Source organism: Camelus bactrianus, chromosome 14, assembly GCF_048773025.1.
Source record: "Camelus bactrianus isolate YW-2024 breed Bactrian camel chromosome 14, ASM4877302v1, whole genome shotgun sequence".
NCBI lineage: Eukaryota > Metazoa > Chordata > Mammalia > Artiodactyla > Camelidae > Camelus > Camelus bactrianus.
Window position 1 is genome coordinate 19648831 of NC_133552.1, and position 16194 is coordinate 19665024.

At 42.1% G+C, this 16194-nt stretch overlaps 1 protein-coding gene across 8 annotated transcripts in view; it reads left to right on the forward strand.

The window, feature by feature from the left end:
* ENOX1 (ecto-NOX disulfide-thiol exchanger 1) overlaps window positions 1-16194 on the forward strand; it is a 512379-nt gene that overhangs the window by 439314 nt on the left and 56871 nt on the right. For all 8 annotated transcript variants that reach the window (XM_074378219.1, XM_074378216.1, XM_074378220.1 and 5 more), the window contains one exon: window positions 15680-15787. In XM_074378219.1, the coding sequence (XP_074234320.1) occupies window positions 15680-15787 (108 nt within the window). The remainder of the gene's footprint in view (window positions 1-15679; window positions 15788-16194) is intronic.

Sequence of the window (16194 nt, forward strand, 5' to 3'; positions counted from 1 at the left end):
TACAATCATAGACACTAACCCTGACGTTAGCCACTATGTCTAGAAGGCACACTTAGCCAGCTGTATATCACGTGTGATGATCTTTTCTGTGCCATCATTGTTAGAAGCTATCTTCTCTTTCAGCTGCTTCAGCAAAACCTGTGATTGAAATTTTCATTAAAAGGACATGGGTAGACTTTCCCCCACGTAATGTTAAATTGCAAGCGATTGCTGATCTCAAGTCGGGGATTGCTAAGGCTGGAGAAACGCTTCATCACAGGGTAGATTGACACTGATATTAAGTGTGGGGCTACAGCTCTAATTTCTTTTAATTTTTATAACCTTGGGAGCCCTTTTTTGCCGTTATCACTCATGGCATGCTGACACCATTTATTGTAAAGGGCCTGAGTGATTCAGCTCACCTCTTTAATGCTTCTTATGTTTAATGTTTCAGAAGCAGAGAAGATTGGTTTAAAATGGTAATTTTCTGTCTGCATTTTTGAGATCTATGCCAAGTGGGTAGTGCTGTGTTTTATTTTACCCAATAGATCTCAGCCCCAGATATTAAGAACATGTGGTACATCTCACAATGGCTGTACTTGAGGTTTTCTGTTGCTGCTGCTACTACTGTTGCTGTTTTGTTTTATTTTTTTCCTTAAAGACAGCCTTTATTTCAGAGACCAGGCAAATCTAAGATAATCCAGAGGCCAAGTAGCTGCCACTCAGACCACCTGCAGGTGGTTCAAGCCCCTCAGAGACACTATTCTTATCCAGTGCGGCCCTCGCCAGTCTACCCAGGACTTGGCCCTGGTGTAGAGAGCAGGTGAACTTGGAGACCTCTACGAGGTTCTGATTACTCTGAGACTCCTAACACATGGGGTTCCAGACCAGTCAAAGTGTACTAAAATAACATGGAAACGTCAGGGAATGGGCGGACTTCCTCTGCCTCACTCTTCTTCTGTAGCAGATGAATGTGCCCATTATTTGCAAACCTTGTTCCAGATCCACCTAAAAAGATTCGAGGTTCTCCATCCTCCATCCTGCCCCTAGCTGTCTGAGTCTCCTAGCTGTAAAAAATGTTAACTTGTGTTAACAGAGGAAAAACTGGAAATATTGTCATCATTGAATTAGCTTCACTAGATTCTACAGTTAATCAGGAGGTAAGTAACAGGCGACAAAGGCCTTCTAGCCTCATAATAGAGAAAGCTTTCCATCCTTAGACACCTATGGCTGATGTAGAGATAAAGCTTTCAGCTGTGTTTTCTCACTTCGTTCATATGCAGAACGTGTTAGATCATTACAACTTTCTCACCAGTTAGAATTCATCTAAAAGCTCTCGAAACCACAGCTTGTGTTCTTACTCCGTAACCACTAAGTCAAAGCTACTTTTCTAAAACTGCAATCAGGATGGTCAGTGCTGGTGGTAGTATCTGTTGTTGATGCTGGAATGAGCATGGTTTGGCTCTCCATGGGCTGAACCGAATGAGGCCCGGGTCACTTTGCCTAAGCCACCTCCAAAGACAGCCACAGGATTTCGGTTACAAGTCACCCATAAAGGGTTTTCTAGCTATAAGCTAGCTCATGACTGAGTTACAAACCCTTCAGAGAAAGCACAAATCTCTACTGGCCTTTGGGGCATGGTGCAGGACCCAGCTGTGCGGTTAGGTTCTTGTTTGAAGTAAATGGGCCAACCTGGCTGGGAAGCATGTTAATATTTTAAATTTCTACATTAACAGCTGTACATGTGCCCAGAGGCTGGGGTGATGACCACCTTATATAATTTCCCCAAAAGCGAGAAGAATAAATAAATCCTAGCAAATTGGATTATCATTTGCAGTGGAATTGCCAGCAAAGGCAATAGAGAGACTCTCACTGATATATGTTCCTCCATTGGCAAGGCAGTTGACACCTTCTCTTGGGAATTGCATGAATGGTGTTAATTCAAGTTGGCTGGCCCTGTGTTTTGAAAATTGGCTGAAGGAGGACAACCAGCATGGCTAGGACGGGACTGAACAACAGCTCTTGCTTTCTGAATACTAATCCCCAAGAGCGCCCACTCATGTAAGTTAAAAGTCACTTGACCTCGCTGAGTCTTAGTCTCTCCAGTTTTGCAAAGAGGATAATGACAGCACTTACATTTAACTCGGTACCCTTTGCCATTCACGGAGCCTCACATGCTAAATAGATGTTCTTTTCATAATATCCCACTGGTGAGTATTGTTATCTTTGTTGAACACAGGAAGAAAGTGAAAAACAGGGAGTTGAAACGACCCCGCAAATTACACTACTTAAAACAATCATCTGAAGAAGAGAAAATAGACTTTAGTCTTCTCTGAACCACTCCTGCCTCTTCTGTTCCTGTGTTCAGTAATCAAGAAAGTGGTATATTGCTTTGCAAATAAAAACCATTCCTCATGAGACAGTTGGGAGGGAAAGAGGAGATCAGAGCAGTGAAGTGGCTTGCTCTAGGTCACACAGCAAGTTAGCAATAGAGCCAACCATGCTGACCTTGGAAGTGATGACCTAGGGCTACTTTTTTTTTTTTTTTTTTTTTTTTTTTTGCCTTTTCTCCAATCCTTGGCTGTATTTCTTTTCATAATAATGTCACCTTACTGGGGTATACTGTGTCATCATAAGTAACTCTGTTGGGTTACGCAAATGCCAAAAAGTATCTTGTCTTTCACACAAGGCCCTCCCTGGAGGTTATTCAAGTAAAGGAAACCATCTCTTAAACCATGTCTGATGAAACAGTCCCCCCTCTCCCAAGGTCACGATCTCCTCTCCTGCCCGGACACTGGGCTGCCTGCCAGGAGTGTGCCTAGTGTAATTTGACACTCAGAGAGGACCTTTAATAAAACATCCTCCTTGTCTACATGACAAAATTATTTTTGGTAATAATCATGAAATGAAACAAGTAATAATGATGGCCGAGAAAGAAATACAGACAGTGAAATTTTTCTTATATTGAATTTCATATATAATTATACCTGTAAATTTTTTAAAAAATAGAATTGTACTGCAGTCACATGGATGGACCTAGAGATTATGATACTAAATGAAATAAGTCAGACAGAGACAAATATCATATGGTATCACTTATATGTGGAATCTAAAAAATGATGCAAATGAACTTATTTACAAAACAAAAACAGACTCACAGACATAGAGAGCAAGTTTATGGGTACCAAAGGGGGAAGTGGGGGGCTAAGCTAGGAGTTTGGGATTATTACATACAAGCTACCATATAAAAAACAGGTACACAGCGACAGTCAGTTCCTACTGTATAGCATGGGGAACTTTATTCAATATCTTGTAATAACCCATAATGAAAAAAATATGAAAAAATATATGTGTATAACTGAATCACTGTGCTATATAGCAGAAACTAACACAACATTGTAAATCACTTCAATAATACATAAATAAATAAATTAAAATTAAAATCTCTCAGTAAAACTCCTAAATAAATACATAGTACAAGGAAAGGAAAAAATCACAACTATCTATTAAATAGTTTTTTTTTTAAATCCACCTAACAGTTTGAACTTTTGAACTTGATTATAGTTAATATAATACAGGTTGTAAAAAATTGTTTGGTAAATATGTGAATCTTAACAAATCCACGTGCAAAAGGTACAATTTAGGCAACTACTAATTGTACCAATGGTGTAACATTTTCTTGGTTTTGTCCTTTTGTTTTTTTTTTTCCTAAAGTCAAATTTATTTGAATTTGTTGGTATTTTATTAGTTTATCTCAGTTTGGGTTCTTCCTTTAGTTTTAAGGCAAACCATTGCCAATTGTAAAAGAATTCATTTCAACTTTTAAAATACTGAAATTATGTAAAAACATTTAATGTATGAACTAAAGTTTGTACTTAAACAGTTATTCTCACCACGTCTCACTGTTTCAGATTTTAAACGTAATTCTTTAAGAGGTCCCATGGCATGAACTGAAGTCGTCCGGTTCTGGTTCTTAGTCTTGGCAATAACTGTGCTGTCATTGTTTATTTTGAATCTACTGTAGAAATGTAGGAATACACGTAGTGCGGCAGAGGTTGGAGACACAGTGTCTAACAAGCTCAAGTGATTCTAAATCCAGAAACCGTGCATAGCTGTGTCCTTATATGAGCGTATGGGGGTCAGGGAGGGAGCAGATTATGAAACTGACATTTTCTAGATTCTTTTCTACAGAGAATATGTTTATTAAAGCGTAAGAAATGAAATGCGCATTTGAAACTTACACATGTATGTAGAATCTCATTTTTAATTTTTTTTTTATTTTGGGGGGTGTGGTTAGGTTTATTTATTTTAGTGGAGGTACCTGGAATTGAACCCAGGATGTCATGTGTGCTAAGCACACACTCTACCACTGAGCTATATCCTCCCCCTGTATATAGAAGCTTGGCAGTAATGACAGCAGGTGTTTAGGTTTTAGATCAACAAAGGATTTTTATCAGGAAGGAATCTTTTATCACTGATTTTGTCAGAAGCACTGGTACACGCTGATAATAAACGTATGGACCTTTTGTTAGTTTTATTACTGTTGAGTTTTGTGCAGTTGCACCTGCTTATTTCCTGCGCCAAGACCAACAGCTCCCAGAGTCCTGCCCTTGGTACCCCCAGCCCATTGCCTGCAGGCTTAGGCCCCCAAATCCCCATCTCAGTGGCCACCTACGTTGTGTTTCCCAACCATTGGTCACTCTTGAAGTCTTAGATTTATTGCTCCTGCTTCCCTTTGGAAATTTTGCATAGTTCACAGAATTCATGGATTTTTGCCTTTCCCTGCAGCTGGGGAAATCCCAGTGTTAAGGGCCAGTCCCAGGGAACCTGGAAACTTCCAGCTCCAAACCCTTGCTCTCCGGGGTTGTGCCCTTCTCCTCTAGAGCATCCACAGCTCATGCCCTCCCTTCATCTTGTGAGATCTTGTTCTGATGATGCACATGGTGGGTGTCCTCGGTCAAGCCCTTGCTCATACGTTCAGAGAAGGGTATCCTTGCCAGAGGACTGCCCTGGGTGGGTGGCGGTGTCCCTCCTGTCCCAGGCACCCCTGTGAGGATCCAAACCCTCGAAAACACTTACTTCTGCTTTCTCACCAGTCTCCCGGAGCTGTCCCAGGCTCCCAGGGTACTGATGGTATAACCCCAGGGTTCGTGGTCTTGACCTCTCAGAGGGCAAGCTGGCCAGACCTGCACTTGGGCAGGTCCGGCTGTGACCGACATTAGGATCTTAGCAGCGGGGTCAGGGAACAGGGCCAGGCTCCAGGCGCGTCTCGGCTGTAAATGAAGCCTGGTTGGATCAGGAGCAAGAGATTGCCTTTCTTCCTAGCAACGAGAATGGCATTTAAAATCCAATATCAGAAAAGATATTGACGAGATTAAGGGCCTGAAGGAATTGATTTACGAGGAAAGACCCAAGGAATTAAATATGTATAGCCTGGTGTAATAGGATATTAGCCTCCGAGCACAATTTCATTTCTGTGATCCAGTGTTCCTGTTATCAGTCATCTGAATGGTGGGGTTCTCTCCGAGAGATGTCTCTCCCCCAGGGGTCACCGAGCTGGAGGCAGAGAGAGAGGCACCAGGGTTGACAAACCAGGTCACAGGCTTGGTTATTCTCAGACCTTGCCGTAAATTGAAGTGCCGTTTCATCTGCAGGTGGAAGCAGATGACATTTTAAACGAGAATAAATTTTGAGTAGTCTTACCACCTCGTGTGACAAGAAAATTCAGACTAGTTCAATTCCATCTTTTTTTTCTTCCCCAAGGGAAAAAGTGAACATTGTAGGTACCAGGTGGTAAATGACTGTCCTTCCCCTGAGCTGGTTTCTCTCCTTTGTCAGAAATACTGTGAGATGTGTTTGCTTTTAGGCAAAGCCTTGCCCTTAGGTTGCAATAATGTGGACTTGATTTTTTTACATCTCAGACTTTCCCCAACAATCAGGGATTGGCTTGGGATTCAGTGTTAGATGTAAAGGAGGTGCAGGTAGACTTCAGCAGCAGGACCTAGGGCTCACCTTCCTAAGGGTTCTGAAGCCCGTAGAACCAAAACAGGACTGAGGGGGCAGAAGGTCCCGACAGCACCGGGGAGAAAGCAGCAGAAGCAGTGACACATTAATGGATGTGTCACCTCTCACCTTGTAGAAGGACAAGATGACAAGGATCTGGTAGGGCTGGCCTCGGGTGGGGTTCAGATCACAGGCTGAAATACACAGAGAATTCAAGCTGGAGACGAGTTGTGCAGATGTGGTGATGCTGGATGCTCAAGGTGTCGCCACACAGGCTAGACATGAAAATGACTGCTGGACTGGTCCTTCCAGACACATTCACATCCACCCTGGCCTTTGGTGGAAAACTCTCTTTGGAAGTCAGTGGACCTTATTTCTTTAGGTGATACTCTCCTGGCCTTAAAGGCATATCCCACTGAGGAGGACATTGAATTTATAGCAAAGTTATGGAGACAGAATAACATTTATTAAAACTGAATCAAAAGAGCAAAAACATATTACACTGGTGACACTCTGTGGGTTCAAATATTTCCAGGCTTGAAGCATCAATTTTTAGTGGCTCATTTCTGATAAGTAGAACAAGTTCTGATTCAAAACGGATCCCCTGAGCCCATGTTCTCCTAACACCTTAATTGACCCCCCCCCCAAATCTCCTAGGGAAGCCACACTGGTTGTAGCCGTTATTTGGAGTGTTTTGTGTACCCTAAGTACATTTTAGTGTCTGTATTAGCATCCTGGTGACCCAGCGTCTCAAGGACATGCTACTTAGTGTCTGTTTCCTCCCTGTTCTCTGTCTCATCCAGTCCCGCACTGTGTACTTAGTAGATAAGGGATGACTGAAAGAATGAATGAACGATTGATTGATTGAATACTACTGGATTGTTTTAAAAGAACTAGACACAGAGCCAGTCACTGGGGAAATCCTAAAATGAGGGTAAGAGGGAAAGGGAGGAAATTGTGTGTGTGTGTGTGTGTGTGTGTGTGTGTGTGTGTGTGTGTGTGTGTTTGTCACTATGTGTATACATCTACCCAGTGGCACAAATTAACCTGACCCGCCACGACTATAAATTTAAAAAGAGCACTCCTCCACCACCGTGAAAGACACAAAATCAGTGTTCCGTTCAGAGATCCTCTCAATTTCATGTCAGCCGCCACCTCTGTCCCCTAGCTGCCCACCCGTCCTGCCAAAGATTCCTGAAGTATCACAATTCTGTGTCAGCTTATAATGAGACCTTGCCCGTGTACTTCATACAGACAATTTGTGCTGTAGTCTGTGACTTTCATGGAATCTAACCTGATACGATCTATTAGCTACATAAAAACTTCACCTTAGTGACCAAATTATAAAATTTAAGGGAAAAGAAGAAAGAAGGGGTTACAGTTTTTAAAGGAAAGTTGAATTCACCACAGCACTCACGGAAGGATACACAAAAGCATGTCTCCAGCAGCCTCGCTCTTAAGTGGAAATGGTGAATGCCAAGGTGGAAGTCTAGACGTGGTAAGTCTGGCAGGTCCTGATTTCCATTTCCAATTGACAGGGCAGTGTGGTTGCCAGGGCAGAAACCACAGTCTGAAGCAGGAAAACTGAGTTGTGCCGGTGGTAGGTCCTTCCCAGACAGTGTGGCCTTGGGTACGTGACTTAACCTCTGGGTGCCTGTGATTCGCCCATCTGTAAAAATGGAAATGTGACCTCACTTATTCCGGGGCTCCGAATAACATTTGTGATGCTCTTTGAATTCATCAGAGAGAGAAAGACCCATTACACACTGAAGTCTGCCTCCCCAAAGAGCATTTACAAATGATCCTATTAAATCAGTGGCCTGGAAATATCAAGATGTGTCAGGTACGGCATTTATTTACCTGTTATTATCCGCCAGAGTGTTTGCCCGTGATTGGCATATAGATAATTGTCTAATTGGAACACACTCACTCACTTGTAACCACCAAAAAATGGAATCGTGCATCTGTTTAATGCCATACCCTCCAATGTTAAATTAAAATTATGCTGCAGTCAGCCGAGCCAGCCGAGAGACTTCTGATTACATTCTAGCTGCCTGTGAACTTCTGTAATTGAGGCACTTTGGTGCTTAAACATTCAAACTGGAAAGACTATTATACAGTCTCATAAATTTCAAGGGAAAAAAGACCAGAAAGGCTGACTTAAAATTATCTACTTGCAGACTATCTCGTTGTTTTTATAGGCCGTCTAGTCGAGTGAAGAATAGCAGTTTTGAATCACCACTATTTTGAAGACATAAATATTAGATTCATGAGTTTATATTTGGTTAACAAAAGAAAGAACTAATTTGAAAGAATGCAGAAAATAGTCTGGGGGGGTGTTGATTTTGGTTTTCCTCTAGTGGTAGTTTTGGTTGATCTGTTTGTTTTCCTGGTGGAACTTATAAATTTACTGATTGGATTTCCTTAGACTCTTAAGAAATATTCCTCTATAGATGAGGGGTGGTACCTGGAGCTTTCAGAGTAATGAATCAAAATGTCTTAAATGGAATGCCACTTCCCTCTGAAGGTCTCATCCATCTATATGTGTAGAACGATAAATTACCCAGTCACGGAGCCACAGGTAATTTTTGTTATTGTGCACATTTTGATTTTTGTCTGTGTGTGTGTGTGGTTTTTTTGTTTGGTTTTGTTTTTTTTTTTTTTTTTTTGCTAGATCAAGGCTTAATCCCATAGAACTGGGGAAACTAGAGCAAGCATTCGTTCATCTCCTCACTCATTCATTCATTCACTCAGCGCCTACTGTGTGTTGGAGGTAACCCAATTATTGACCCTGCCATTGGTGGATGTAGTCTGGTCGGGGAGCTTTCTGTGAAATGCAGTGTATCATATGAAAGTGCTTTGGGAAGTTGGAAGTTAGAGCCTCTAACTTTGCCTGGCTGATTGGAGGAGCTCTTTATTGGGCAAGAACACAAGACTACTGCACATAATTGTGCAGGTTTTTCCCTGGACAAGGGCACCAGGCCAGATGGGATGGGCATGAAACCAAGTCCCCACTCCACTGCCCAACCACGTGCTCTAGCGAGGGGTCCCGCCCACCTAGAGGCTGGAGCTCTTTTCTGTTGTGTAAGGTCATCATATGGGTTGATGTTGGCCCAAAAGCATTCTTTAAGTTGGCTTTCAAGATGAGTCAGAATCTGCCAGGCAGACTTCTGCGTAGTGAGCTTTTCATAGTCATGCAAGGACCTGGCATGTCTGGGGAAGGATGAGCTGGCCCATGGTTTGGATTTTATCCAGTTGAGCTGGGGTAATCAGTGGCGTTTTTTAAGCATGGGAGCACTTTAATTCTTAGGTGGTCCATTTTCTCAGGAGTGTAGGGTGAATGATGGGGAAACAGGCAGATCCAGAAGAGGGAGATGGTCATCTTAACTGTGACAGTGAAGATGGATGAAGAGAAGGCCCAGGAACAGGCAGAGAGGTTATGAGGGTGATGAAAGGGCCACGTGGACTTCAACGTTTTAACTCTGGATACCAGGGGACTAGCAGGAGGGGTGTGAGGGGAGGGGTCACAGGAGGCACAGTTTGAAATAGACTAAGTGAAGTGTCCAGGGCGTAACAGGAGAGGCGGAGGCTCTAAAGTCAGCCTTGTAAAGCACCAGTGCGTGAGCCATGTTGCTGAAGCCCCAGTGTGGGCAGGATCACCTGCAGAGAGAGCAGGTACTGAGAAAAGCGGCACCTGGCATCCTCGCTGGCAATTAGAAAATTAGAACAGCATTGGTGACTTTAGTGAGAACAATCTGATTCTGGATGAAAGTTACATTGTAGCAGGTTGAGGATTCAATAAGCATTTAAGGAGCCAGTGGTTTTCATCTCCAGTTGCACATTAGAATTATCTGTGAAGGTTTTTTTTTTTAAAGATGTCTCTGCCTGGGTCCATCCCCGAGATATTCTGAGTTAACTGGTCTTCTGTGGGGCCCAGGAATCAGTATTTTTGCAAAGCTCCCCAGATTTAAGAACCATTACCCTGGACTACTCTTTTAAGAAGCATCAATAAAGCTCAAAAGCTGGTGAACATATGATGAGATGTTTAAAGTCACAGGGAGTCAGACTTTTAAAAGATGAATCTTGATATTATTAGACTGAAGTGTTAGAAGGCTGGATAATGCAAATTGTTAGTGTGGGTGTGGACATGGTAACTCATATACCAATGGTGAGCGAGTAGACTGGTACAACCTACTTTGGCAATGAACTCCTTAGGCATGCCCTGTGAACCAGCAGTTCTGCTGGACACATGCCAGGGAAATTCTCCCAGAGGTCCATAAGGGACCATGCACCAGCGTGTTCCACTGCAGGCTTGTACAGAGCGAGGAGAAACAGAGGTGATCTGAGTGACCTTCACTGGGAGAGTGGAATAGTTGCGTGGACACACCCCATAAAATATTATGCAGCCACCAGAAGCAATAGTTAGGTACAGATACACGTATTAACATGGATGGATCTTAAAAACACAATGCTTAGTAAAAACGTAGTAAACAAGACATGAACTCATTTACAAAACAGAGACAGACTCCCAGACATAGAAAACTTATGGTTACCAGTGGGGAAAGGGAGTGGGGAGGGATAAACAGGGAGTTCGCGATTTCTAGATACTAACTACTATACATAAAATAGATAAGCAACAAGGTGCTACTGTACAGCACAGGGAACTATATTCAATGTAATGGCCTATATGGAAAAAGAATATGAAAAGGAATATATATATATATATGAATCACTATGCTGTACACCAGAAATTAACACAACATTGTAAATCGACTATAGTTCAATAAAAAAGAAAGCATAGTAAACAAGAAATATGACACTATCACTTACCTACAAATGCGTACTCGCAAAATAACAATATATGTTTTGGGAAAACACATTCAAATACGAAAGATAGAAATCACTGAAGGTGGTTGCCTACTCATGAGAAGAGAAGGTGGGGGACGATTCCTTGGAATTACACTTTTTAAATTAAAAAAAAAAAATCACGTAAAGTGTTAAGGGAGCCGGTGTGGGATGTGTGTATTACCTTGTATATGATTATGATATGGGCAGGTGGTGAATTAAATAAACTTCAAAAAGTGTGATTCCAAGGAAGAATGAGATAGGATGGAGGCTTAAATGGGAAGCAAAGTCAAGGGAAGGGGGTGTGCGTGTGTGTTGCAGCAGCATGAAGAAGTGTTGTAAATGTGTAGTTGAAATGGCAGACTCACTGGAGTTCTCATTTCCCCTCTGATTTATTCACAGTGTTGGTAATAACAGCTGAGAATTGTGTCCAAGTAGTAGTATTCCTTTCTTTGTCCCTTCCCCAACCTTAATTAAGTTCATTTGTTTTTTTCTCTCTTGTTTCTAAAGCAGTGTATGCTCCTTATAGACATACCAGAAAATTACAAACAGAACTAGCAGAAAGATCCGGAAACCCACTCACCCAGAGACAGCATCCAAATCCTTTTCTATGACTATTTTGCAAAATTCAACAAAGCCTTTTCATAACCTGAACTTTTCGTGTGGAGAACAGTATATCGTGAGCATCTCCCATGCCCAGAAACACTCGTGCAACTCCCCCTTTAACGGCTGCGTGACGTTCCGTTGTGCAGATGCACTTTCGTTCGTGTGGCCAGCCCCGTTCTGCGGGACATCCGCTGTTCCTAAATTTTGCTCCTTCCAGTGCTGCAGCAAATGAGTATAAGCTACCTACACTTGAAGACAATTTCCTGCCCTTCATTTGGCTCATTTTTAAAGGAGGCTTAAGGACGGGATTTGCAATTGTGTAACGACATAAAAATTCATTTGGCATCATCGAAGTCAGAACACCACATGCCCTCGGAACTCTTCCGGGGCTGGTCGTGAATGAGAATAAAGGAACAGGGTCATTCCCCGCTGTTTGGAAACAGTCATTTTAGGTACTTGTCACGGTGCCAAAGTACAATATCGGCCCCCTGGTTTCTGCACTTTAATCAATTGGTGCACGATTGAAACACATACAGCGTTAAGGGAGCCGGTGTGGGATGCGCGCATCACCTCGTATGTGATTACGATTTGGGCAGGTGGTGAAAGAAGAGGCGCTGAGTGTTTAGAAAACGGCCAGGAAATCACTGTTTATGTTCGGGGACCAAAGTAGGTTCTTAAATGTGCATCCAGTGCCAGACGAGGGAACCGGACAAGCAAGCCCGAGGGGAAGCACAGTGTATTTTTCTGAGTACTTTGTACCCCACAACATACCCCCAAACCAGTGGTTTTGAGGGTTTAATTTAATCCTGCCAGCTGGTGGGTTTAAGCATGAGGGTTTAGTTGGGCCTTGGTGGTGGTTCTGAGCTGGCCAGACGGCCCTGCGGCCAGCTTGTCCAGGCCCCGACGCAGCAGCCCTGGAGCTGAGACAGCTACCCGGGTGGCAGGAATACACTCACATTTTCACATCATCCGTGTGGCACCTGGTACGTGCGGGAGCAGAAGAAATGCACTTCTGTCTTTTCAAACGAGTCCTTTATCGTCAAGAAGCTTTGAACAGACATAGCCGTTTCCAGGGCCCGTTCTGAAGCTGCTGAATGTGTTCTCCAGCCTGTGGCTGTATTAACATATAAGCACATTCCGCAGAGTTAGTGCTGGGCAGCGCCATGCTTCTGGCAGACAGGGTAAACCTCCCCGTGAGTTACAGTTGGTAGGGCGAGGATTGCTCAAGGCTTCCAGAAATCCCTTCAGTGTCCCAGCTTAAAAATAGCAGTGGAGGCCAGAGCTTAGTGTTCTGACAGCTTATATCAGCAGTTTTCTCGGCTGATACATTGATTGCAGTTTGGACTTCAGTCCTGCTGATCTAATAAAACATCACCATCATAACAGAGAAAATAAAATGGATCTTTTGTGGTCCCAGCTTCCCGGTGAAGTAGCTCCGCGGACCTACTGTAACGCTAGCTTTAGTGTCATATGTAAAATGATGTGACCTCAGACAAGCTGACTAATTATTTCAAATGTTTTTATTATTTAATGTCTTCACTTACCAATATGTTTTAGTTTCTCAGCACTATTGTACATCTTTTTTTTATTGAGTTATAGTCATATTACAATGTTGTGTCAAATTCCAGTGTAGAGCACAATTTTTCAGTTATACATGAACATACATACATTCATTGTCACATTCTCTTTCGCTGTGAGCCACCATAAGATCCTGTATATATTTCCCTGTGCTACACAGTGCAATCTTGTTTATCTATTCTACATTTTGAAATCCAAGTCCCTTCCCACCCCCCACCCCCATCCCCTGGGCAGCCACAAGTTTGTATTCTATGTCTATGAGTCTGTTTCTGTTTTGTATTTATGGGGTTTATTTGTTTTTATTTTTTAGATTCGCATATGAGCAATCTCATATGGTATTTTTCTTTCTCTTTCTGGCTTACTTCACTTAGAATGACATTTTCCAGTAACATCCATGTTGCTGCAAATGGCGTTATGTTGTCATTTTATGGCTGTATAGAATTCCATTGTATAAATATACCACTTCTTCTTTATCCAGTCATCTGTTGATGGACATTTAGGCTGTTTCCATGTCTTGGCTATTGTAAATAGTGCTTTTATGAACATTGGGGTGCAGGTGTCACTTTGAAGTAAGGTTCCTTCTGGATACAAGCCCAGGATGGGATTCCTGAATCATACGGTATGTCTGTTCCTAGTCTTTTGAGGAATCTCCATACTGTTTTCCACAGTGGCTGCACCAAACTGCATTCCCACCAGCAGTGTAGGAGGGTTCCCTTTTCTCCACAGCCTCTCCAGCATTTGTCATTTGTGGACGTTTGAATGATGGCCATTCTGACTGGTGTGAGGTGATACCTCATTGTAGTTTTGATTTGCATTTCTCTGATAATTAGTGATACTGAGCATTTTTTCATGTGCCTATTGATCATTTATATTTCTTCCTTGGAGAATTGCTTGTTTAGGTCTTCTGCCCATTTTTGGATTGGGTTGTTTGGTTTTTCTTAATAAGTTGTGTGAGCTGCTTATATATTCTAGAGATCAAGCCTTCGTTGGTTTCATTTGCAAAAATTTTCTCCCATTCCGTAGGTTGTCATTTTATTTTACTTATGGTTTCCTTTGCTGTGCAGAAGCTTGTAAGTTTAATTAGGTCCCATTTGTTTATTCTTGTTTTTATTTCTATTGCTTGGGTAGACTGCCCTAGGAGAGCATTTTTGAGATGTATGTCAGATAATGTTTTGCCTACATTTTCTTCTAGGAGGTTTATTGTATCTTGTCTTATATTTAAGTCTTTGATCCATTTTGAGTTTATTTTTGTGTATGGTGTGAGGGAATATTCTAGCTTCATTGATTTACATGCTGCTATCCAGTTTTCCCAACACCATATGCTGAAGAGACTGTCTTTATTCCATTGTATGTTCTTGCCTCCTTTGTCTAAGATTAGTTGACCAAAAGTTTGTGGGTTCATTTCTGGGCTCTCTGTCCTGTTCCATTGGTCCACATGTCTGTTTTTGTACCAATACCATGCTGTCTTGATGACTGTAGCTCTGTAGTATTGTCTGAAGTCTGGGAGAGTTATTCCTCCAACCTCTTTCTTTTTCTTCTATAATGCTTTGGCAATTCTAGGTCTTTTGTGGTTCCGTATAAATTTTATTATGATTTGTTCTAGTTCTGTGAAATATGTCCTGGGTAATTTGATAGGAATTGCATTAAATCTGTAGATTGCCTTCGGCAGTATGACCATTTTAACAATGTTGATTCTTCCAATCCAGGATCATGGGGTATCTTCCCATTTTTTTAAGTCTTCTTTAATTTCCTTCATCAGTGGTTTATAGTTTTCCATGTACGAGTCTTTCACCTCCTTGGTTAGATTTACTCCTGGTATTTTATTACTTTGGGTGCTATTTTAAAGGGGATTATTTCTTCACTTTCTTTTTCTGTTGATTCATCATCAGTGTAAAGAAATGTAACTGATTTTTGAACATTAATCTTGTAACCTGCTACCTTGCTGAATTCTTCGATTATTTCTAATAGTTTTTGTGTGGACCTTTTAGGGTTTTCTATATATAGTATCATGTCATCTGCATATAGTGACACTTTTACCTCTTCTTTTCCAATTTGGATCCCTTTTATTTCTTTCTCTTGCCTGACTGCTGTGGCTAGGACTTCCAGGACTATGTTGAATAGGAGTGGTGATAGTGGGCAGCCTTGTCTTGTCCCAGATTTTAGTGGGAAGCTTTTGAGTTTTTCACCATTGAGTACTATGCTGGCTGTAGGTTTGTCATATATAGCTTTTATGATGTTGAGATATGTTCCCTCTATACCCACTTTGGCGAGAGTTTTTATCATAAATGGGTGTTGAGTTTTATCAAATGCTTTTTCTGCATCGGTTGAGATGATCATGTGGTTTTTGTCCTTTCTTTTGTTGATGTGACTATTGTAGAACTTTTTACAAATACACCTTTGTATATAGGAATATAAAAGTGCCATCACAAATACTGAAATAACAATTGTGCCTCAAATCACAGACAGCCTAATAAGGCCTTAAGTACAATACTTGTTACACTAAAGTAGGGGGTGAAACGCACATTTTAAAAAGTCCCCTGAAGTCTGGACTAAGCTTGAAAACGTGTACTGGTCATTTCCTCGTGTTTTGGAATGGAGGTTTTGAATATCTTACAACATTCCATTGACCTTCGGTCCTACTTATCCTAAATATCCTTTCATTTCATAGCAATTGCTGACCATCCAGGAAGAGTTAAACAACAAGAAGTCAGAACTGGAGCAAGCAAAGGAGGAGCAGTCACACACACAGGCGTTACTGAAGGTCCTCCAGGAACAGGTAAGTGAGTGCGGTGGCTCTGGCTCGCGAGTGGGCTCAGACACTGACCCGCGCCTCCCCCGTGTTTGACGCACGCGCCAGCTGCTGAGATTAATCTGCGGTGTCATTAGCCTGTCCCCTCGCAGCCTCCTGGCAGCGTGGCCCCGTGGAATTTATAATCTCATTTCCCGCATCTCTGTTCTCACTCTCGTGCCCCTTTAGACCACCCAAGCCCACTAGCGACGTATGAAAGTTTCTTGTAGGAGACCAATGAATTTTGATAAAGTTTCAAAACACTGGCAATGCAGATATATTTCAAAGCAAGCAGCTAGTTTCCTCTTAAGTCTAATAGTGAGGAAAATGAGTTTAGCATAACCCACGGTCCTCCTGCAGACATCTGAATAAGAAGGGCTGATTCATCGCCACAT